Source organism: Corylus avellana, chromosome ca10, assembly GCF_901000735.1.
Source record: "Corylus avellana chromosome ca10, CavTom2PMs-1.0".
NCBI lineage: Eukaryota > Viridiplantae > Streptophyta > Magnoliopsida > Fagales > Betulaceae > Corylus > Corylus avellana.
The window spans coordinates 11920321-11943015 of record NC_081550.1 but is presented as its reverse complement, the minus strand read 5'-3'; the positions used below and the strand labels follow the sequence as shown (position 1 = coordinate 11943015).

General features: G+C 36.1%; 2 protein-coding genes across 4 annotated transcripts; one reads left to right on the top strand and one right to left on the bottom strand.

Moving 5' to 3' along the window:
* The first annotated feature begins 1672 nt into the window (after positions 1-1672).
* LOC132164092 (ABC transporter G family member 3) lies at positions 1673-9402 on the top strand. Of its 3 annotated transcripts, none has more exons than XM_059574509.1 (13): positions 1673-1774; positions 1950-2055; positions 2882-3433; positions 3552-3631; positions 4091-4377; positions 4878-5049; positions 5264-5377; positions 5470-5598; positions 6464-6655; positions 7316-7402; positions 8242-8514; positions 8700-8807; positions 8960-9402. In XM_059574509.1, exons 3-13 carry the CDS (start codon positions 2962-2964, stop codon positions 9221-9223), a joined length of 2178 nt encoding a protein of 725 aa, XP_059430492.1. In that variant the 5' UTR covers positions 1673-1774; positions 1950-2055; positions 2882-2961; the 3' UTR covers positions 9224-9402. The 3 variants fall into 3 exon arrangements, with proteins under 3 accessions (XP_059430492.1, XP_059430494.1, XP_059430495.1); XM_059574511.1 differs by having other exon boundaries at positions 1685-1774; positions 1955-2055; XM_059574512.1 differs by lacking the exon at positions 1950-2055 and having other exon boundaries at positions 1710-1774.
* Positions 9403-10229: 827 nt separating this feature from the next.
* LOC132162943 (UDP-glycosyltransferase 86A2-like) lies at positions 10230-12432 on the bottom strand. The gene is given in 3 exon segments (XM_059573153.1): positions 10230-11155; positions 11797-12323; positions 12413-12432. Coding segments are annotated over 3 exon segments (1473 nt in total).
* Between the last annotated feature and the right edge of the window lie 10263 nt (positions 12433-22695).

The window sequence follows — 22695 nt, the reverse complement described above, 5'->3', positions numbered from 1 at the left end:
TTTAATTTTACTCTCTTTCTCTTTATTAAGAAAAATTTAAAATAAAATCTAAATGATTGAAAAAATTACAGCATATCATATGTGCTAGTTATTCTTATGACCATTCATATTTTATTTTACTTTATATTTTTTCATGAAATTTTTTAAATTAAATCTAAGCAATAAAAAAAACAAAGCAAATATGATTTTTTTTTTTTTTTTTTTTTTTCAGCCACTCAGCCAAATCGCTGGACAATAACAATGGGATATGTGGGCCTCTTGGGCAGGTGCCTGGAATCTCCGGACTCATCATTGAAAACCCTTTTCTTCTAACTACTCACGCTTTAATATTTCAGAAAATAAGAAAGAGATACTCATTATTTTATTTGTCCATACTCCTTTATTTATATAAAGAAAAAAAAAAAAAAAACTACAGAAAAGGTTAAAAGTGAAAGTTTGATTCAATAATCATGTAAAATAAAATCATAGTAATTTAATTGAAATGAAAGAAATATATATATATATATATATATATATATATATATATAAAAGAGAGATTAAAAAAAAAAAAACCCAAACTCCAAGATGTATAGTATAGACTGTGTAGTAATCATCTAAAGCATGAAGAGGAGCAGAATGATGCTACTTTTGCATATGGAAGTGATGCGTTGGCAGCAGAAAATCCAGATCCCCGGCTCACTTTAATAATAATAATTATTATTATTATTATTTCTCCTGGTGGCTTGCTTATTAATAATAATAATTATTATTATTCTTGAGGAAGGCTCTTTCAAAGTAATTATTACAACAGATTGTCATCTCCCGGATCACGTCAGACACTTTAAAGTTGCTTTGCTTTCCTTCAACAATCAAAATCCACCCAAACATTATCATCTCTTTTATTAGATTGCTTCGTCCTCCTTGTTGTTTATTTATTAAATACTATATATATATATATATATATATATATATATATATATACGGTTATTAAACTATTAAAATAGTAAAAATTAACATTTGAATTAACAATAACTTATAAAAAAGAAAATTAATAACTAATTTTTACAGTCACATTATCCTAATTTTATGACAATTATGTAGCAGTCTAATAAATATTTATATTTTTTTTCAAGCAATTCTTCTTGATTTTTGCCTCTTGCTTCTACATCTCCAACTGAACAACGACAATAATTGTGTAAATTTTTCAAAGCATTCCGAATGAGCTATTCATATTTTACTTTTCTTTGAAAATTTTTAAAAAATTCACAAAAGAATCATTTAACAAGCTTTATACTTTATTTTAAATTTAACTTTTATTGGACAAGTTCTTCAAATATTAAGAGTTAAGACTATTCACTTTGAGTTCTTTAAAATTATAGGATAAAAATATAATTTTTAATATTACTAAAAAAAGGATAACAATTTTATCTTACAATTAGTCTGCATAGGTCCAAATCAATTATTAAATTAATTATTATTAAAAAAAAATTAGTTGAGACTGTGGTTGTGACATTGTGAGATAATAAAAATATGTATATGTTCTAACGTTACTAAAAAAAGAAAAGAAAAAAAAAAAAGTGACAAAACAAAAAGAAAAGAGAACAGGAAATAAAAATAGGTAACGAGGGAGACAAAGGCAAAGCGAAGCAATGAAAAAACCCCGAAAAAGCGCGTCAAATAATCCACTTAAATAATAATAGTACTATCTACGCTGAGTACTCTTTGTCTTCTTCACTCCTTTCACATTCACTCACTCTCTCTCTCTTCGGGCTCCGTCTCTCTAACTCAGATCCAGGTTTGTCTCTTATGTCCATCCTCTCTCGCTCCAGCTTTCCATTATTGTATTCGATTCGGATGGTAGCGTTTATCATCTTTTTAGTTGCTGAGCAATGAAAATAAAAGAAAAGCATTTTTTTTTTTTGGTCTATGGTTTTATGTTTCTTGATGTTTACTGGACATGATATAATCAGCTCAGGTAGGCCAAAGAAAGGTACTACTTTCTGTTGTGATTGGGAGTAGCCGAGAGGGGTTTTTGTCTTGTTGGGTCTCAGAGAATGAGAAGGCTGCGCTTTAAAGGTTTGGTATTTTCTTTTTACTTGCTTTCGGCATACAAGTGGAGATTTGGTTATTTAAATTCTTATATAGTTGAGAAGTTGGTTATGAGATTACAAAACAGAGTATTTTTTGAACAACACAAATGCATTTGCCATTTCGTTTCCTGTTGTTTACGGCTTTTATTTTGTGGATATGATATGAAAAGAATAGAGAAAGGATAACACCGATGGGATTAGATAGATTGTTAGTGTATTTGAGCTTCTGGGTTTTTGCCTCAAGTTTCCTATTCATTCTATTCTGTATCATTTCTTATTGTCTTGAAGTGAAGCTCTCCAACAGAGCTCATTTCTCCTTTAAGCTGGGTTTAAACTGCTGAGCAAACTGAGTGGAGACTGCTTTCTGTTGTTTTGGTTTCCAAAAAGCTAAGCAGAGCCCTGTCCAATTCGGCGTTAAATATCGTACATTGGTTCTCATGTTCATGCTAATGGAAGTGTGAAAAACAAGGACGATGTTCCAAATGTTGGGTTATTCTCTGAAATTTTGCTAAAGAATACTTTTTTGAAATGTGCTGGTAGGCATATTTTTTATGTTATTTCCAATCTTGACCCTTTTTCTTAGAACCTTAACAGTTATGATTTGCTTAATCATAGGCAGATTTGCTTTCTTATGTTAAGCTGACTGCAGGCATTTGTATTCAATCCTAGATGAATTTGCTTCCTCACCCTTCCCCCTTTCATTTTCTCAACAACTAAATAGATAATGTTGGCTGTGCTATTTGATGTATATATTTGAGTCACGGAATTTTTCAACTGGAGCTTAAGTTTTCTTACTTTAAATTCTTATGCAGGATTCCATTCATAATGGGTGTTGTTGGGGTTTTGTGATTTAGACCATAAAAATTGAGGTTTTGAAAATTGGGAGTACATAATGGAAGAAATACAGTCTCAATCTGATAATTATAGGTCTTCGTCATCTTCAGCAAGTAGTCCAGCTAGTAGGGTGCCCTCAAGTAACTTTTTCTATTTGCGTAAACCTGGTTCACTGAGACAACCCATCTCGTTTGAAGATTCACCAGAATGGGAGGATACAGATATTGATGTAAGGGTGGAGGAAGGAGGTGACTCTATTAACATTGCGACCACACCGGCCTCCCCATCTCTTTCGAAGCTTAATAGTGGGTCCTTGCCATCTCCACCATTACCCGAGGGTGCTGTTGTTGTAAGGAAAATAGCAGGGGCTTCAGTTGTATGGAAAGACTTGACTGTTACAATAAAGGGGAAAAGGAAGTACTCTGACAAAGTTGTTAAGAGTTCAAACGGTTATGCTTTCCCGGGGACTATGACGGTTATCATGGGTCCTGCTAAATCAGGGAAATCCACTCTACTAAGGTCTCTTGCAGGTTGTAAATCATGTCATCACTTGTAATTCAATTTGAGAATTTCAATTTGTGTGTGTGTGTGTTTTTTTTTTTTTTGGATTTTATTTGAAACTCAACTAGTTCTTTCTTTCTACTTTAGGAAGGTTACATCATTCAGCCAAAATGTATGGCGAAGTGTTTGTTAATGGGGCAAAATCACACATGCCTTATGGGTCATATGTAAGTTCTACGCAACTGCACTTACTATCAAATCTTCAGTTCTTCAGTTTATTCTTTTCTTTTCTTCCCTGCAGTTTTTCACTAATGCATGGGTTCAATCTTTTCCCTTATTCTGGTCTTTGTATAAAAAATTCCTCCTGTGCTATTTCTTAGCTTATGTTTTTGCACTCGACATGCCTAATTTTAAACAGAGTGAAAGTAATCCAGAGGCAATCTGGAAGTTTACACTTTGCAACCCTTTCCTAACTCTTTATTTTGCGCCTTCAAGCTGAGCTCGCGCTATATTTTTCTTATTGTGAAAGTGCTTAATCATAAGTTTAGCTGCACATTTCTGAAATAATTTTTTTAGTGGTTAAATTAGTAATTGGCCAAAAGATTAAGGTTATATGGTGCAACAATCAAAAAAAAGGTTATTGTGTTCTGTTGCTTTGGGGTTCATAATTGTTTTCCTATTTGCAGGGATTCGTTGAGAGGGAGACCACTCTGATTGGATCCCTAACTGTCCGGGAGTTTCTGTACTATTCAGCACTTCTTCAGCTTCCTGGTTTCTTTTGTCAGAAAAGGAATGTAGTAGAGGATGCCATCCATGCTATGTCACTTGGTGACTATGCAAACAAATTGATAGGTGGCCACTGTTATATGAAGGGCCTTCCTCGGGGTGAGAGACGGAGAGTTAGCATTGCCAGGGAACTTGTGATGAGGCCACATATCTTATTTATAGATGAGCCACTATATCATCTTGACAGGTAATTTTTTTTCTGTTACTCTGATTTAGATTTTAGAGGTTTTGACAGTTACCTGGAACTTGTTGTTTACTCCCTACCACACTGCACAATCGAATGATGCTCTGTTGTGGATAACTGGTAGCACTATTATTATTTTGATTAGATGACACTCGTCATTCCCAAGACACTGTGCACTGGTTTGTGTGTGCATAGACCTGGCTGTTCCCTGCATTGTACATCAATTTTGCCAACAAATTGCAACTGGTCTTAAAAATTAGAAATATATTGTGATTGGGGTTCTTCTCAATTAATGAAATTTGGGCAAAATAATTATTGACTGATAATTTTGGCATCATGCTGTTGCTATGCTGCTATTCTAAAGATTCTAATATTTTATTGTCTCTGCATTGGAGTTAACCCTTGTAAAATTCATACATAGTTCTGACAGATTGGCACACTCCCTACTTGCTCATAATTTTTTTTTTTTTTTTTGTCTTTCTGTTGGAAACATTTTGATTCAGTGTTTCTGCACTTCTGATGATGGTTACACTCAAGAAACTTGCAAGCACGGGGTGCACTCTTATTTTTACCATTTACCAGAGCAGCACAGAAGTATTTGGCCTTTTTGACCGGATTTGTCTGCTTTCAAATGGGAATACCCTGTTTTTTGGAGAAACATTGGCTTGCTTACAGGTAAATAATACTGTATAAATGATTTTCTCTCTTTTTTTAGACACTTTTTTGGTTTTCATAACGAATTTGAAACATGTATATAATTTCCATGTTGTAGAGAATCCTGGAAACCTGTATATTTTGGGAAATTGCAAGGGGCCTTTTCTGTGACTTATTTGATTTTAAATGTAGCATTTTAGGTTAATATTAATTAATTTATCTTCTGCTGATGAAGCACTTCTCAAATGCTGGATTTCCCTGCCCAATTATGCAAAGCCCTTCTGATCACTTTTTACGTGCTATAAACACGGATTTCGACAGGATCATTGCAATGTGCAAAAATTGGCAGGTAATTGAACATGTGCCACAAATTTTAGCAGCCCATTTTTCTTTATTGCTTGGTTGAAAATGTGCTCTGGATGGACTGGAGCAATATAACAGGATGAGCATGGGGACTTCTCATCGGTGAATATGGATACTGCTGTGGCAATACGAACCCTTGAAGCAACTTATAAATCGTCGGCAGACGCTGCTGCAGTTGAAAGTATGATACTGCGACTCACAGAGAAGGTATGATTATTATATTGTTCTGTCTGCGACACTATTGATAAATTTTCTGTCTATTTGTATGTGTGTAGCTTTGGCTAGGCTTGTCATCACAGTGAGTTACATATTACACGTACTATGTTCTGCTGTGGGGGTGTGTTAGTTCTCTCTTTAATTGTTTGAGGAAAAGAATAGCCAATCTTCACGTTTCTGCTTGGTTACAGTGGCATGTTGTGCCATGTAGAATGCTGCTTGTATTACAGCAGAAAAATGGCTTGACTGATTTCAACAATGCTTGATTTGCAATCATGGTTTGCACATGTGATTGTGAATGGGGAGAGCCATGTTCTCCAAGGGCCAGCTTTGCTCCATGTGAATCATGGCACATCAGAAGGCAAAATTGTTTGTGTCATCTTATATGTGGCCGCACAGATTCAATCATGTATACAGTGGTTATGCACCTGTTCTATTAGGGAGAGAGGTTGGTTAATTTTGGCAACCACTTGGAATCCCTTTTGTTTAGTGGTTTGTGCATGTGTAAATAAAAGGTTGGAGAAAAGGAGCTTCCTTGATCAGAAAAATGGGAAGTAGATACCTAAATAAGTTGATTGGGTGAAAGGCTAAGATTGGAAAATTATAGTTAAACTAGCTTCATAGACACGAGGTTTGAGTGAACTTAGTAATGATTGTGAAGTCAAAAAGTTTACATTTGCGCCCCCCCCCAAAAAAAAAAAAAACCCTCTCTTAAAATTTGCAACAGTTCCAATACGCACACTAGACTTAATTCAGTCCTCTCTGCTTTCTTTTTCTTGCCTGCTTGTCTGCATCAAGAGGTGTTCAGTGGCTTTTGTAGCCTTCATTAACTTGTGAGATGCAATTACATCTACAGGAAGGTCCACTCCTCAAAAGTAAAGGCAAGGCTAGCAATGCTACACGAATTGCAGTCCTGACTTGGAGATCGTTATTAATTATGTCAAGGGAATGGAAATTCTACTGGCTTCGACTTATTCTTTGTATGCTTCTTACTCTCTGTGTCGGTACAGTATTTTCTGGCTTGGGACATTCTCTGTCTTCAGTTGTGGTGAGTATCTTCAAATCATATTTTTATATATTACTTTGGTGCAATAGTTATGAAATATAGTTAAATCTTTCAAATGCTGATCATTGTCTTAGGTGAACTCTAATGGTTTCATGACTGCTTCTGCTTATAATGTGCCTAACTCATTTTCTAAGACATCCAAATTATAGATAGTGATGATTTGTGATGGCCACTACTTGTTGTGTGAATTGGTTTTTTGTCGTGGTTTATACAATGTGTAGAAAAAATGTCAAAATCTATTTGTTGTAGAGGCCTTATGTAGAATATTTCTGACCAACCTGGTGTGCATCCTGGGAATTCTGCCTGCTACCTAGGACCAGACACTGGGCCTCCTAACCTGTGACATGCAAGACCCCCAAGGAATCTGAGCTATTTGGACTACCTTATATGGAGGTTTTAAGGATTATTCTGCTTGTCAACCCACAATCTATGTGGGCTGCATCAGCATAGAGTTCTTGCATATCTGTACGTGGATTGGGTTTATTAGTTATGCCTTGCATATGTTAACTTTTCAAGTGGAGATTTCTTTCCCTGCGTTTGGACAATTCTTTGCCAATAGCTTTATTAATATGCATCCACGATATTTATTGCATTTGTAATTTGCGTGCTAATTTCTTTTTTACTTCATCTTTTATGTTGCAGACAAGAGTTGCAGCCATATTTGTATTTATATCATTCACTTCGCTTCTAAGCATTGCTGGAGTACCGGCACTGCTGAAAGAAATCAAGGTAATCCTGATTGCTATATATATAAAAAGGAGTTTTCCAATATGTGGTTGATATGCATGCAATAAAGCATAGCTCTTTTTAGCTAAAGTATTTACCTAATTTCTGGTTTCATGGTTTGTTAATTATGCATGTTTATACTCATCTGTATTTTGACATTCTAGTCATCTAGGATAGCCTCTTAACATTGTGTGATGCCTGTGATATGATTTGAGGATGTTTTAGAGGGCTGTCCTCAACTTATGATCGACTATGATGATGATGATGATGATAATTAATTACGATATTTACATGTCAGTGCTTTCAAAGATAAGAATCACTGGTTTTTCCCAGGAAGGGTATGTTGGACTTATGGGCTCCCTTTGTTGCAGTGATTTTTCTCTGTCATGCATATGCTTCTTGCTCTTCATTATTTCAACCATGCTTATAATATAATAGGAGGGGGCAGATTGGATTTTTGGATTCTAAATGGATATAGGTTGTTGGGAACAGAAATTCCTGAATATCGAGAAATGGACATGGTTATACATGCATCTGTATGAATACATATTTTGCCCCCCTTCCCTTTTTTTCTCTTCTGCTCATTTCTGCTCAGAATGCCCTTGGTGACATAGTTGAATAATCAAATCGTCCATTTCTTTCCTATCCATGCCCTAGATGAAAATGACTTACATATGGCTTATCCAACACAATTACTCAGGCTTATGTAGATTTATTGCCAACATGTGACATTAAATTAATTTTTTAGTTTTTGAGCTTTTATCTTGTCATATAGTAATAAAATTCCCAGGTTCACCGTTATCTCAGAATTGACCTATATCATGTTGATGGCCATTTTGCAGATATATGCTAGTGAAGAATCAAACCAGCATTCGGGTGCATTTGTCTTTTTACTGGGGCAGCTTCTCTCTAGCATCCCGTTCCTGTTTCTAATCTCCATTTCGTCGAGCCTTGTCTTCTATTTCCTTATAGGATTGCAGGACGAATTCAGCTTGTTGATGTACTTTGTGCTGAATTTTTTCATGTGCCTTTTAGTAAACGAAGGACTAATGCTAGTTGTTGTTTCTTTATGGCAACATGTTTTCTGGAGCATCTTGACACTGGTATCCATACATGTGAGTTATGATCCCAACAAGGATCATATTATTTACTTCAGATTAGCATTTCTAAGTCTTCTATTTTGGGTTGTGTATGAATGAAGCAGCGTTTTACATAAACAATGTGTGAGCTAATCATCCACGTTATGATTGATCATTTCTGGATTCAGGTAATCTGATAGTAAAGATGTATGACATTTCAGGTATTAATGATGCTTGCCGCAGGCTATTTCAGAATTCGAAATGCTTTGCCTGGACCAATGTGGATGTATCCATTATCCTACGTCGCATTCCATACATATTCTATTCAGGCAAGTAAATTCACAAGGTCATTCTATTATATCAAATCAAATTGCTGGCATCTGATTCTGAATTTCCCAGCATCAGCCGGAAACAATCTTCGAAACCTCATTTCTTGTTGAACGACCTCGTAATCTTTTGAATTCATTTTCTCATGTTTTAGGGCCTCTTGGAGAATGAATACCTAGGGACTTCCTTTGCAGTTGGGCAGGTAAGGACCATAACTGGATTTCAGGCCATTCGTAGCGCATATGACATATCTTCAGACAATAATTCCAAGTGGGAGAATTTACTCATTCTGTTTCTTATGGTGGTTGGGTATCGCATTCTGGTGTTTGTTTTACTGCATTTTCGTTTGGGGAAAAATAAATCCGTAAACAAAATTTTTCAATGTAATCAGGATAAGAAAAGCACAAGTACAAGATGAATGAAAGTAGTGGTAGTGTGAGCCTTGTTCCCTGGACCCTTCACATTTGTATAATTCTTTTTGTTGTTGCTTAGCTTGTCCATTAAGTTTTGAAAACCTTTGTGAAATGATACATGTGTCTCTACCATAATTAAAAGAGGTTTTCAGGCTTTGGTGTTTCATGCCTGATTTATGGGTTACTATTGAAAGTAGACATGTCTGGGTTATGAGATTACTGTGGGAATTGCATGCTTTAAACTTGGTGCTTGTTTGGAATTACGGTGAAAAATAAAACTTTTGTCTGTGAACTTTTGCCAGAAGTGCTACTACTAAAAAGGTTGTTTATACTATTTGGTAACATGTCTTAAGTGCATATTATTTTAGGTTTTAAACTTAGAGCCTGTTTGAGATTACAGTGAGAAATATAACTTTTTGTCTATGAGCTTTTGCTAAAAGTGCTACTACTAAAAATGTTGTTTATGCTGTTTGGTAACATGTATTAAGTGCTATTTCAGTGTTACTTATGTTTGTGTAACTAAACTTCAAAAGTACTTTAATTGCAAAAATGACAAAAAAGGACATTATATATGAAACAAAATATTGTGCCAAATTCATTTGATGATCTAGAATGAGAGCATCTTTGAGATTGTGTTTGAGAAATAGAGCTTTTAAGTCAAAAAGTAAAAGTTTCATTTTTAAGCTTTTGCCAAAAGTGGGTTTTGACCATTTTTAGGCTTTTTGGATACTTTAAAGTGTTTCTAATTTTTTTTTTTTACCAGACGAGTATTTTTTTTCTTCAAATAAACTTTTTGAGTGTTAAAACGCACTTTTAGGTCTTTACACTTAAACATGCCTTGAAAAGCAAACCATAACATGCTCTTATTGTACAAATATGCTCTTTTAAACCCTTACCCCTTATCCCATTTGTAAAGAATTTAAAAATAATTAAAAGCATTGCTTTCATTCAAAAGAAATAAAAGCAGTGTTCTGGCTAATAAAATTTAAAAATAATAGTCACAGAAAATATTCAATGAATATGTACCATTTCAGCTCTTCCTTGTATCCTAGCCGTTAGATCTTTCATGAACTGGTCCAGATTCTTTTCTGATGTTCCGTTTGGCGTCAACGCATTTTCCAATATCTGCCTCGCCTGGCTGATTGCTTTCCTATACTCATCCCCTGATTTTCCACCCATCAAACGGTTAATATTCAATGAAACGTTCTCCTTACTGTTCAACATTTCATTGCTTAAGTTAATCCCAATATTCCAATCCTCAACAACTAATTTTCGATTAGTGAATTGATCGGTTAGCAAAGGGAAACATAACAATGGAATTATACACCAAATACTTTCTAATATTGAGTTCCACCCACAATGGGTTAGGAACCCTCCGATCGCTGGGTGGGCCAACACTTCAATCTGACAGCACCAAGGCATGAGCATCCCACGGTCACCGATGTCCTCTCTAAATCCGACGGGCAACGGATCAGCATCCACAGAGCTCACAATATCTGGCCGGAGCACCCAAACAAAGTTGACTTTGCTAAGTGAAAGCCCATTAACTATTTCTACGAGGTCCCTTTTTGTAGTGTGGGCATAGCTACCGAATGAGATGTACAAGACTGAGCCGTGGGGCTTATTATTGAGCCATTGGTTGCCGTCCAACTCGGACCACAGGCTGGTGGGCACGCAGCTCTTGGTGAACCCAGATGGGAAAATGGGACCGACGGCAAAGAATGGCATTTCTTCACGTAGGGCTGATATTGTCTCGGATTCAAGCTCTTCCACCGAGTTACATAGAACGAAATCAGCACCCCTAGCATCCTGAAACGCCTTGAATATGATTTGATGACACACCGATGATGTATCGGTTTCTTGAAGATACGACATCATGTCCTTTGGTTCAATAGCTCGGACGCCCGGTATGTAATCTATGGTGTTCTTTCCAATATCTGATCACCACAAAAGTTGAAAAATAAAAAGTTGGTACCGATTCTGTAGTTCATATTGATGGTCACAATTCCTGCTCGCATGTTGGGTGCGAGTCAGTGTCTAAATATGAGTATAAAACTATATAAGTCAACCATAACTTCATTTACTTAATTAAACGGGTTAGACCTTTTAATTGATAACAAAAATCATGGAGCAACTTTAAAGAAAAATGTAAGGTAGCAACTTAGTGTAGTGGGTAGTTACTATGTTCATGTCTAGTAGGCAATTATTATTATGCCTTTCGAGTTTGTCTCTAACTCTGTAGTGGAGTTTATTATCTATCAATTATTTGCCTATTTCTGTTCAATTTATCGTGGGTTCTTACTATTAACTATAACTAGTTAATTTTGTGTTGGTTTCTTGTCAAATTTAGGGGTCGTGTAAATAATTATCAGTTCATGTCAAGACATAAATTTATGACTATATAAGTCACCTTTAATCAATTTTATTTAATTTGCTCAAAAAAAAAAAAAAAAAACCATTTTATTTATATTAAACAGGTAAGTCCTCAACTTTAATCCAATAATTTTGTCGCAAATTGGTGGGTCGTATAAAAAATGAAGAAGAAGAGAAAAAAAACATGGACGTTATATATACTTACCCTGACAAGCAAAATGACCATTCTTCCGAAGAAGGTCGAGATGATAATACAAGGTAAACACCAAAGCAGGCTCTGTCCAGAAAGAAACGTAAGACAACCCGAACTTCTTTGCAATCTCTGAAGGCCACACAAAGAAAGTATCGGCAATCAAACAAGTGATTCGTGGCTGCGCGGAGCTGACCATCTTCCCCACCACCTCATCCACATGTGCTGAAAACACGTGCAACAAGGCGGCCATGAACTGGTCGTGGTTGAGGGAGCGGTCGAAGTCGAGGGGAAGGCCGTCGGACACGGTGGTGTAGCGTATGTCGAGGCCTGATTGGCGGACGGCGGAGAACATGTCATCGTCGCCGACGGCGGTGGTGTCGGGTTAGGCTTTGGCGGTCTGGTGGTGGATGGAGTGGGTGTTGATGAAGGTGATGGCGAAGCCTCTTGATGCGAGCTTGATGGCTAGGTGAACGGATGGGATCACGTGGCCTTGCAGCGGGTAGGGGATGAAGATGGCATGAGGCTTTTTTGGTGTGTGTCTGAGTTTGTCATTGTTAGAGAGAGAGAGATTCTAAGGAATGCAATCACTAAATTCCCAAAGTACAACTTATTAGACCCCGTTGCCTACAATGACGGAATGTGAGTCATGTCTCTTAGCTGAATCTTTTATTGCTCCCTAAAATTTTGAGGATAAAATCTTTTAACGGCACTATATATCATCTATATTGAGGGGATATATAGAGGGTAGCGATTCTGGCAAAAATGTGGCAAGTAAAGTGACATGGAATTGAGATCCTCTACAAGATTCTCATATTTTAAAATTTGAGCCTTCTATTTAATATAACGATTTAAATAAATGCAAAAATTTGTGCGTTACCGAGGTACAAATCCACTTGCTTTGTTAATTCAAACTTCTGCATTTGTTTAAACCGTTAGATGAAATGGATGATCAAGATTTTAGAATATGAGAATCTCATATTTTAGAAAATATGAGAGGAACCAAATCCAATGACATGAGGGTGAGAAACATATGTTTTCTTATATATATATATATATATATATATGATTCTTACATGGTAAGAAACAGATTGGTGTGTAAAATGTCCAAGGTTAGTACTCATGTAGATCCCACACAAATTCATTGGTTGATTGATTCATTCATTATGGATATGATTAAAAGATAGTTGAAAAATGAATAAATTCTATCATTTCTCATTATTTTCTGTTTTCCTATTTAAATAAACTTCACAATAACTTACTTTATCATTTTTTAAATCATTTAAATACTCTTTCGAATAGATGTCCGGGAAAATAGAAAGATAAGACAAGTCATTTAAATATAATTTCAAATAAATGATAGAGGAAGAGAAAAGATAAATCATTTTTATATGAAAATAATGTTAAGGAAAGTAAAAGTGTTACTTTAGATTTATGGTAGCACTTTTGGTTTTCTTGGTTGGAAACACCTAAGGAAATTGTTGCAGGTGTTTTTTTTTTTTTTTTTTTTTTTTTTTTGGAAAGGTGTTGCAGGTGGTTTTTAGCTACCTTTTTATTTTTCCTAAATTTAGGAACTAAACTAGTTTTTTCTTTCCTATTCAAATAATAGTTTTCCTTATCTTTCACTTTACTAATTAAATATTCTTTCTTTACAAAATATAAGTATTCTACTTATTCTCACATTTTTTTTACAAAATTTCAGCACAATCCACCATGAAAAGCAAAGAAAGGAGAGATGAGAGAGAAATATTGTGTTAAAATAATGTATATGGAAGTTATATGGAAACTCTTTAAAGCATTTTCTTGGTCTTTATGCCAAAAAACCATTGGAATAGGATCCTCTCCTAGGGAGAATCTTAGGGCCATAAACGGGACAAGTGTCCCATTAAAAATAAAAATATTTAAATATTAGTTATAATTTTTTTTTAAAAAAAAAATTAATAAAAAATAAATAAAGGGTGGCTAGCCACCCCATCTTAGCTATAGGGCAGGCCACTCCCATTTTAGCTAGGATGGCTGGCCAGGGGTGGCTGAATCACCCCCAACTTCTTTTTTTTTTTTTTTGGCCTTGGGAATTGAAGCCACTAAGATAAGCGAAAAAGAATAAAAAATAATGGGTTGGCCATTTGGGGTGGCCCATCCCTAAAAGGACCGGAAAAAATAAATAAATAATGGGTTGGCCCTTAGGGTGCCGAACCACCTATAAGGACCAAAGAAAAAAAGAAAAAAAAAAAAAAAAAAAAAGAAAAGAAAGTTGGGGGTGGTTCGGCCACCTCCTTTTGCAAGATGGGGGTGGTCGAACCACCTCCATAGGCCATGGGGTGGTTTGGCTACCCCTGGCCGGCCATCCTAGCTAAAATGGGGTGGTCCGGCCACTCCCCTATGGCCAAAATGGGGTGGCTAGCCACCCTTGTTTTATTTTTTAGTACTTTTTGTTTTTATTTTTTTATTTTTACTTATAAATAATATTTTAATATTTTTATTTTTAATTGGACACTTGTCTTATTTATGGCCTTAGGTGTAACATCCCCAGCCCGTTAAGGCCGAGTTTGCTACTTTTCTTCTTTTACAACAAAAATTTTGCAAAGATCTATAAGGTCTACCAGAGTACTTGAATTTAAAGGATACGATAAATGTATAAAACATTATTCAAGAGATTTTATTACAAGTGAAATTAGAAATCATTAAACTTTAGTGCGAAATATTATTACAATTACTGATATGAAAAGACTTTGAAAATTAATAATCATTCCCGTCCCCATTCCGGCCTCCTATTCCAGCATCCTTTCTACCTGAAAACAAGAAATAAAACTGAATGAGCCCAAAGGGGGCCCAGCAAGTAACATCCACGACCATAGATAGTTTTACTCCTTATTCTCAGTTTTGAAAATCATTTTTTTACAAATAAATATACTTCTAGCCATAATAATATATGTATGTACGGTTGCATCCCCCGTAACATATACATACTATTACATCTTGTAATAGATCATCGTTGTAAATCATCTTTATAAATCATCATCATGATGCATCATTATAAATAATCATTATAAATCATCTCTGTAAATCATCATAGCATATCATCGTTGAAAATATAGTATCATTTTCTCATAATAGGGCTCATGTACACTATTACCCCTGTGCACGAGGGTTGCGGGTCCTGTGACCATGGCACTGAACTGTGGCCACAGCCATGCCCGACCGTCAATTAACTCTTTCTTGGTGCACTCAACGGTCTGGTTGATGGAATACCACCTTCTGGCATAGCCTCCTTCAGTGGTTTCGCCTCCATCCGAGTATCGGTACCGAACTCTCATCTTATCTTATCTTGGGGCCAAAAATACTCTCCTCCATACATGTGCCCTCATTTCATAAACATTTATCTCATCTCTTGTACTTTTCTTTGTACTTCTTTTGATGCATCTTAGGGCAACATGCAGGAGGGTTTATCATCATTTTTCTTTCTTATAATCATCATCATTTCTCAACTTTCTTTTCTCAAAATGGAAACCTTTTCAAATATAAACTTGTTGTACTTAGAAAGCATTTGAAGAAATAGAAACTTTCTAGATAATTCATTTAGAAATCCTTCATGCATGCAACATAACTTCATAATACGTAAATAAAATAATCATTTACAATTTACTAAAGAATGAATAAATAGCATGACATGAAGTAATTTTAGAAGGGGTAGTGAATTTACTTACCTCTAGACTGAAGCTAAAAGTGGTATGAAGGAATCTAGTTGCTCCAATATGACTAACACCACTAGTATATCTTTTGAAACTAATTTCTAAAGTCCGCTATCTCTTGTGTTCTTTCTTTCTTGTAGCGCTTGGTCTCGCCCTTTCTCTCTCTGTTCTGAGTAAACACTCTTAGAAAGAAGAAAGACCGAGTAAAAAGTGGAAGAAGGAAGAATATATGCAAGAGATGGGAGAGGAGATGAGTGGTGAAAATTGTGAAGGAGAAGAGCTCTATTTATAGGAGAAAATCAAATACTATTCTACCTTCAATTTACAATTCTACCATTCATTTACTATTTCACCCACCAAATACTATTATACCTACTATTTACTATTCTACCTACCCTATACTATTCTACCTTCCATTTGCTATCCTATTATTTCACCAATTACCATTCTCTAATTACCACTCTCATAAATTTCCCAAGAATTAAAATCCTTAGCTACAATGGATATTAAAATAACATCATTATCAAAATAATCTATTTAAATAGCTTTGAAAATTCTGGGACACTACAATCTTCCCTCCTTATTAGAATTTCGCCCTCGAAATTAAAACTTTAATTATCACTATATCCATGAATTTAGATTCTATCATATTCATCAATCAATTAATAATTATGCTATTCTACGTACTTCAACCATAAAATAAGACTTTATAGGAAACTTACTCAAACAAATGAGGGTATTTGTTACGCATGCTTTCTTCCAGTTCCCATGAAGCTTCCTCTGTTGAGTGATTGTTCCACAAGACTTTCACTACTGATATACTTCTGTTTCTAAGGACTTGATCCTTTCTATTGAGTATTCTTGTTGGTGTCTCCTCGTAAGTCATGTTGGGTCGGATTTGAAGGGGTTCGCTTTCTAAAACATGTGTTGCATCCGGAACATATTTCCTCAACATTGATATATGGAATACGTCATGAATCTCACTTAAGTTCGGGGGTAATGCCAAACGATAAGCTACCGCCCCAACTCTCTCAAGAATTTCAAAAGGACCAACGAACCTAGGACTCAACTTCCCTTTTCTTTCGAATCGCATTACTCCTCTCATAGGAGTAATCTTGAGGAAGACTTTTGTGCCAACTTCAAATTCTAGCTCTCGTCGTCTCGCGTCAGCGTAACTCTTTTGTCGACTTTGAGCTGCTGCTAATCTCTGCTTTATTACTGTTATCTTCTCACACGTATCTTGGATGATTTCTGGCCCAAGTAGTTTCCGTTCTCCTACCTCGTCCCAATATAGCGGCGACCTACACTTTCTCCCGTACAAGGCTTCATAAGGTGCCATATCGATGCTTGCGTGATAACTGTTGTTGTAGGCGAATTCTATCAACGGAAGATATTGGATCCAGCTCCCCTTGAAATCAAGAACACACAATCGCAGCATGTCTTCCAAAGTTTGAATTGTTCGTTCCGTCTGCCCGTCGGTTTGAGGGTGGAATGCTGTACTGAAAGTTAGCCTTGTACCCATTGCCTCTTGTAAACTCCGCCAAAATCTTGAGGTAAATCTTGGATCTCGATCTGACACAATGGATACGGGAACTCCATGTAGTCGTACGATCTCCTTGACATAGAGTTCTGCGAGCCGATCCATACTGTAATTCATCTTGATCGGTAGAAAGTGTGCAGTTTTAGTTAACCGATCAACAATGACCCAAACCGCATCTTGACCACTTTGAGCCTTGGGAAAACCAGACACAAAGTCCATCGAAATACGTTCCCATTTCCATTCAGGAATAGGGAGAAGTTGTAAAGGCCCTGCAGGTCTTTGATGTTCTGCCTTAACTTGTTGACACGTCAGGCATCGTTCCACGTATTGCGCGATATCCTTCTTCATTCCATTCCACCAATAGCTTTTGCGTAAGTCTCGATACATCTTCGTGCTTCCTGGATGGACTGTATATAAGGATTGATGGGCTTCTGACAAGATGACCTTCTTTAGTTCTGCATTATTGGGAATGCACACTCGGTCACGAAATCTTAACACTCCATCCTTGGAAATCTGAAAATCTAGTTGTATTCCCTTCTCCACTCCTTCACGAATTATAGATGATTCGCTGTCTGAAAGCTGTGCTGTCTTGATTTGTTCCAATAAGGTTGACTCCAGGGTTAGGCTGCTCATGCAAGATTGAATTATTTCTATTCCTTCTTTGTCCAGGTCAAGGAGTAACTTCTTATGCATCGTGAACATAACCGATAATGTCCCCTCCGTGGTTCTTCTGCTGAGAGCGTCAACGACTACATTTGCCTTTCCAGGGTGGTAGTTGATCTTACAGTCGTAGTCGCTTAGTAGTTCCAACCAGCGCCTTTGTCGCATGTTGAGCTCCTTTTGAGTGAAGAAATACTTCAGGCTCTTGTGATCTGTGAAGATTTCGCAATGCTCTCCGTACAGGTAATGTCTCCATATCTTTAAAGCAAAGACTACTGCGGCTAGCTCGAGATCAGGAGTTGGGTAACTACGTTCGTAGGTCTTCAATTGTCTTGAGGCGTAAGCGATAACCTTCCCTTGTTGCATCAGCACGCAACCCAAGCCTTTAAGAGAGGCGTCGCTATAAATTACAAATCCACCCGTCCCTGATGGAAGAGTGAGAACTGGTGCGGTGACTAGCCGTCGCTTCAGCTCTTGGAAACTTCGCTCGCAATCCTCCGTCCACTGGAATTTTTCATTCTTCCTTGTTAATCTGGTTAATGGTGCTGCCAGCTTAGAAAATCCTTCTACAAATTTCCTGCAGTAGCTAGCAAGTCCTAGGAAACTTCGTACTTCATGGGCATTTGTCGGTTGTACCCAATTGACTATCGCCTTCACTTTACTTGGATCCACTGCTATCCCATCCTTGGTGACCACGTGTCCTAAGAAAGTCACATGGTCTAACCAAAATTCACACTTTTTGAACTTCGCATAAAGTTGTTGCTTCCTCAAGATGTCCAACACCATTCGCAAGTGCTCTTCGTGTTCCTCCCGAGTCTTTGAGTAGATTAAGATGTCGTCGATAAATACTACCACACATCGGTCAACAAGTTCTCGAAATACTCGATTCATCATGTCCATAAATGCAGCTGGAGCATTAGTTAAACCGAAAGACATTACTAAGAATTCGTAATGTCCGTACCTTGTCCGAAACGCTGACTTTTGTACGTCCTCCTCCCGAATTTTGAGTTGATGGTAACCAGAACGAAGGTCAATCTTAGAGAATACTTGCGACCCTTGGAGTTGATCGAAGAGATCATCAATCCTTGGGAGCGGGTATTTATTCTTGATTGTAACCTTATTCAATTCCCTATAGTCAATACATAATCGCATAGATCCATCTTTCTTTTTCACAAATAGAACAGGTGCTCCCCATGGTGATACACTCGGACGAATAAAACCTTTGTCGAGTAGTTCCTGCAATTGATCCTTGAGCTCCGCGAGTTCTCATGGTGCCATCCGATAAGGAGCTTTAGATATGGGTGCGGTGCCGGGTAATAGATCTATAGTGAATTCAATTTCCCTATTGGGAGGTATTCCTGGCAATTCATCCGGGAAAACGTCTGTAAATTCTCGTACAACGGGTATCTCTTCGATTTTTGCTTCTGCTTTCTCCTTTGTCACGCATGCCAAAAATCCTAAACATCCCTTTCTGATTAATCGAGTTGCATGTAGTGCGGATATCAACTTAGGCGTGTTGATAGTTCGATCTCCATAAAATTTGAACTCTTCTTTTCCCGACGGTCTAAATATTACCTCTTTGTGGAAACAATCCACGCACGCATGGTACATGGATAGCCAATCCATTCCTAAGATCACATCAAACCCGCTCATCTCAAATATTACAAGATTTGCTGGCATGACATGACCTTTAATCGATACAGGACAACGTCTAACTACCGAGGTACATACGACTGTCTTTCCTACTGGGGTAGCCACAGATAGGCTTACATCTAATGATTCTAGCTTTAGGGTACTTGATAATGAATCGAATTATGATGTCACTTCTGAGGTATATCATGTAATGATGTTTTTGGAAAATATAAACTGTCGAATGTTGGTGCTATTTACTTTTATAGGTTTATGATGGTGAAAAGTTAATAATTATTAGAGCATCATATTAAAATTTCGTATGCATGATTTGGAATACTGAGATACTGAAGAGAATATAGGCGGGGATGATTTTTACACTTTTTTTGATAAGATTGATTAAATTAGATCGAGAGAATTATTGCAGGCTTGCAAGGAGGATTATGATGTTTGGAGGTATGGACTATTGATCACATGATTTATTAATTTGATGTTTAAACCTTGACTGTGGACTATTGATGAATAACTCGATTGTTGTTATTGAGGTTGGAAAAAAAAATGGAAAAGATTTTGAGGTAAGATTTTAGTGTGAATTGATGAATGATTGCAGAAATTGAGATTTTAGACTGTGAATAAGATTTACTCCTAAAAGAAGGAGATGGAATTTCAATATGATAAAAGAGAGTAGGCTTTGATGAAGGATTGAAAGGAATATTTTAAATCTGAATCCCTCAACTTGAAGATTGGACGATAATATTATAGGTTTTAATTTCGATGACGAAATTCTAATAAGGAGGGAAGATTGTAGTGTCCCAGAATTTTCAAAGCTATTTAAATAGATTATTTTGATAATGATGTTATTTTAATATCTATTGTAGCTAAGGATTTTAATTCTTGGGAAATTTATGAGAGTGGTAATTAGAGAATGGTAATTGGTGAAATAATAGGATAGTAAATGGAAGGTAGAATAGTATAGGGTAGGTAGAATAGTATAGGGTGGGTAGAATAGTATTTGGTGGGTGAAATAGTAAATGAAGGGTAGAATTGTAAATGAAAGGCAAAATAGTATTTGGTTTTTTTCCTATAAATAGAGATCTTCCCCTTCACAATTTTCACCACTCATCTCCTCTCCCATCTCTTGCATATATTCTTCCTTCTTCCGCTTTTTACTCGGTCTTTCTTCTTTCTAAGAGTGTTTACTCAGAACAGAGAGAGAAAGGGCGAGACCAAGCGCTACAAGAAAGAAAGAACACAAGAGATAGTGGACTTTATAAATTAGTTTCAAAAGATATACTAGTGGTGTTAGTCATATTGGAGCAACTGGATTCCTTCATACCACTTTTAGCTTCAGTCTAGAGGTAAGTAAATTCACTACCCCTTCTAAAATTACTTCATGTCATGCTATTTATTCATTCTTTAGTAAATTGTAAATGATTATTTTATTTACGTATTATGAAGTTATGTTGCATGCATGAAAGATTTCTAAATGAATTATCTAGAAAGTTTCTATTTCTTTAAACGCTTTCTAAGTACAACAAGTTTATATTTGAAAAGGTTTCCATTTTGAGAAAAGAAAGTTGAGAAATGATGATGATTATAAGAAAGAAAAATGATGATAAACCCTCCTACATGTTGCCCTAAGATGCATCAAAAGAAGTACAAAAAAAAGTACAAGAGATGAGATAAATGTTTATGAAATGAGGGCACATGTATGGAGGAGGATATTTTTGGCCCCAAGATAAGTAAGAATGAGAAGAGTTCGGTACCGATACTCGGATGGAGGCGAAACCACTGAAGGAGGCTATGCCAGAAGGTGGTATTCCATCAACCAGACCGTTGAGTGCACCAAGAAAGAGTTAATTGACGGTCGGGCATAGCTGTGGCCACAGTTCAGTGCCATGGTCACAGGACCCGCAACCCTCGTGCACAGGGGTAATAGTGTACATGAGCCCTATTATGAGAAAATGATACTATATTTTCAACGATGATATGCTATGATGATTTACAGAGATGATTTATAATGATTATTTATAATGATGCATCATGATGATGATATATAAAGATGATTTACAACGATGATCTATTACAAGATGTAATAGTATGTATATGTTACGGGGGATGCAACCGTACATACATATATTATTATGGCTAGAAGTATATTTATTTGTAAAAAGGATTTTCAAAACTGAGAATAAGGAGTAAAACTATCTATGGTCGTGGATGTTACTTGCTGGGCCCCCTTTGGGCTCATTCAGTTTTATTTCTTGTTTTCAGGTAGAAAGGATGCTGGAATAGGAGGCCGGAATGGGGACGGGAATGATTATTAATTTTCAAAGTCTTTTCATATCAGTGATTATAATAATATGATATTCCGCAACTAAAGTTTAATGTTTTCTAATTTCGCTTGTAATAAAATCTCTTGAATAATGTTTTATACATTTTTTGTATCCTTTAAAATCAAGTACTCTGATAGACCTTATAAATCTTTGCAAGAACTTTTGTTGTAAAAGAAGAAAAGTGGCAAACTCAGCCTTAACGGGTCAAAGCTATTTAAATAGATTATTTCGATAATGATGTTATTTTAATATCCATTGTAGCTAAGGATTTTAATTCTTGGAAAATTTATGAGAGTGGTAATTAGAGAATGGTAATTGGTGAAATAATAGGATAGTAAATGGAAGGTAGAATAGTATAGGGTAGGTAGAATAGTATAGGGTGCGTAGAATAGTATTTGGTGGGTGAAATAGTAAATGAAGGGTAGAATTGTAAATAAAAGGCGAAATAGTATTTGGTTTTTTTCCTATAAATAGAGATCTTCCCCTTCACAATTTTTACCACTCATCTCCTCTCCCATCTCTTGCATATATTCTTCCTTCTTCCGCTTTTTACTCGGTCTTTCTTCTTTCTAAGAGTGTTTACTCAGAACAGAGAGAGAAAGGGCGAGACCAAGCGCTACAAGAAAGAAAGAACACAAGAGATAGCGGACTTTAGAAAGTAGTTTCAAAAGATATAGTAGTGGTGTTAGTCATATTGGAGCAACTAGATTCCTTCATACCACTTTTAGCTTCAGTCTAGAGGTAAGTAAATTCACTACCCCTTCTAAAATTACTTCATGTCATGCTATTTATTCATTCTTTAGTAAATTGTAAATGATTATTTTATTTATGTATTATGAAGTTATGTTGCATGCATGAAGGATTTCTAAAAGAATTATCTAGAAAGTTTCTATTTCTTTAAATGCTTTCTAAGTACAACAAGTTTATATTTGAAAAGGTTTCCATTTTGAGAAAAGAAAGTTGAGAAATGATGATAAACCCTCCTACATGTTGCCCTAAGATGCATCAAAAGAAGTACAAAGAAAAGTACAAGAGATGAGATAAATGTTTATGAAAT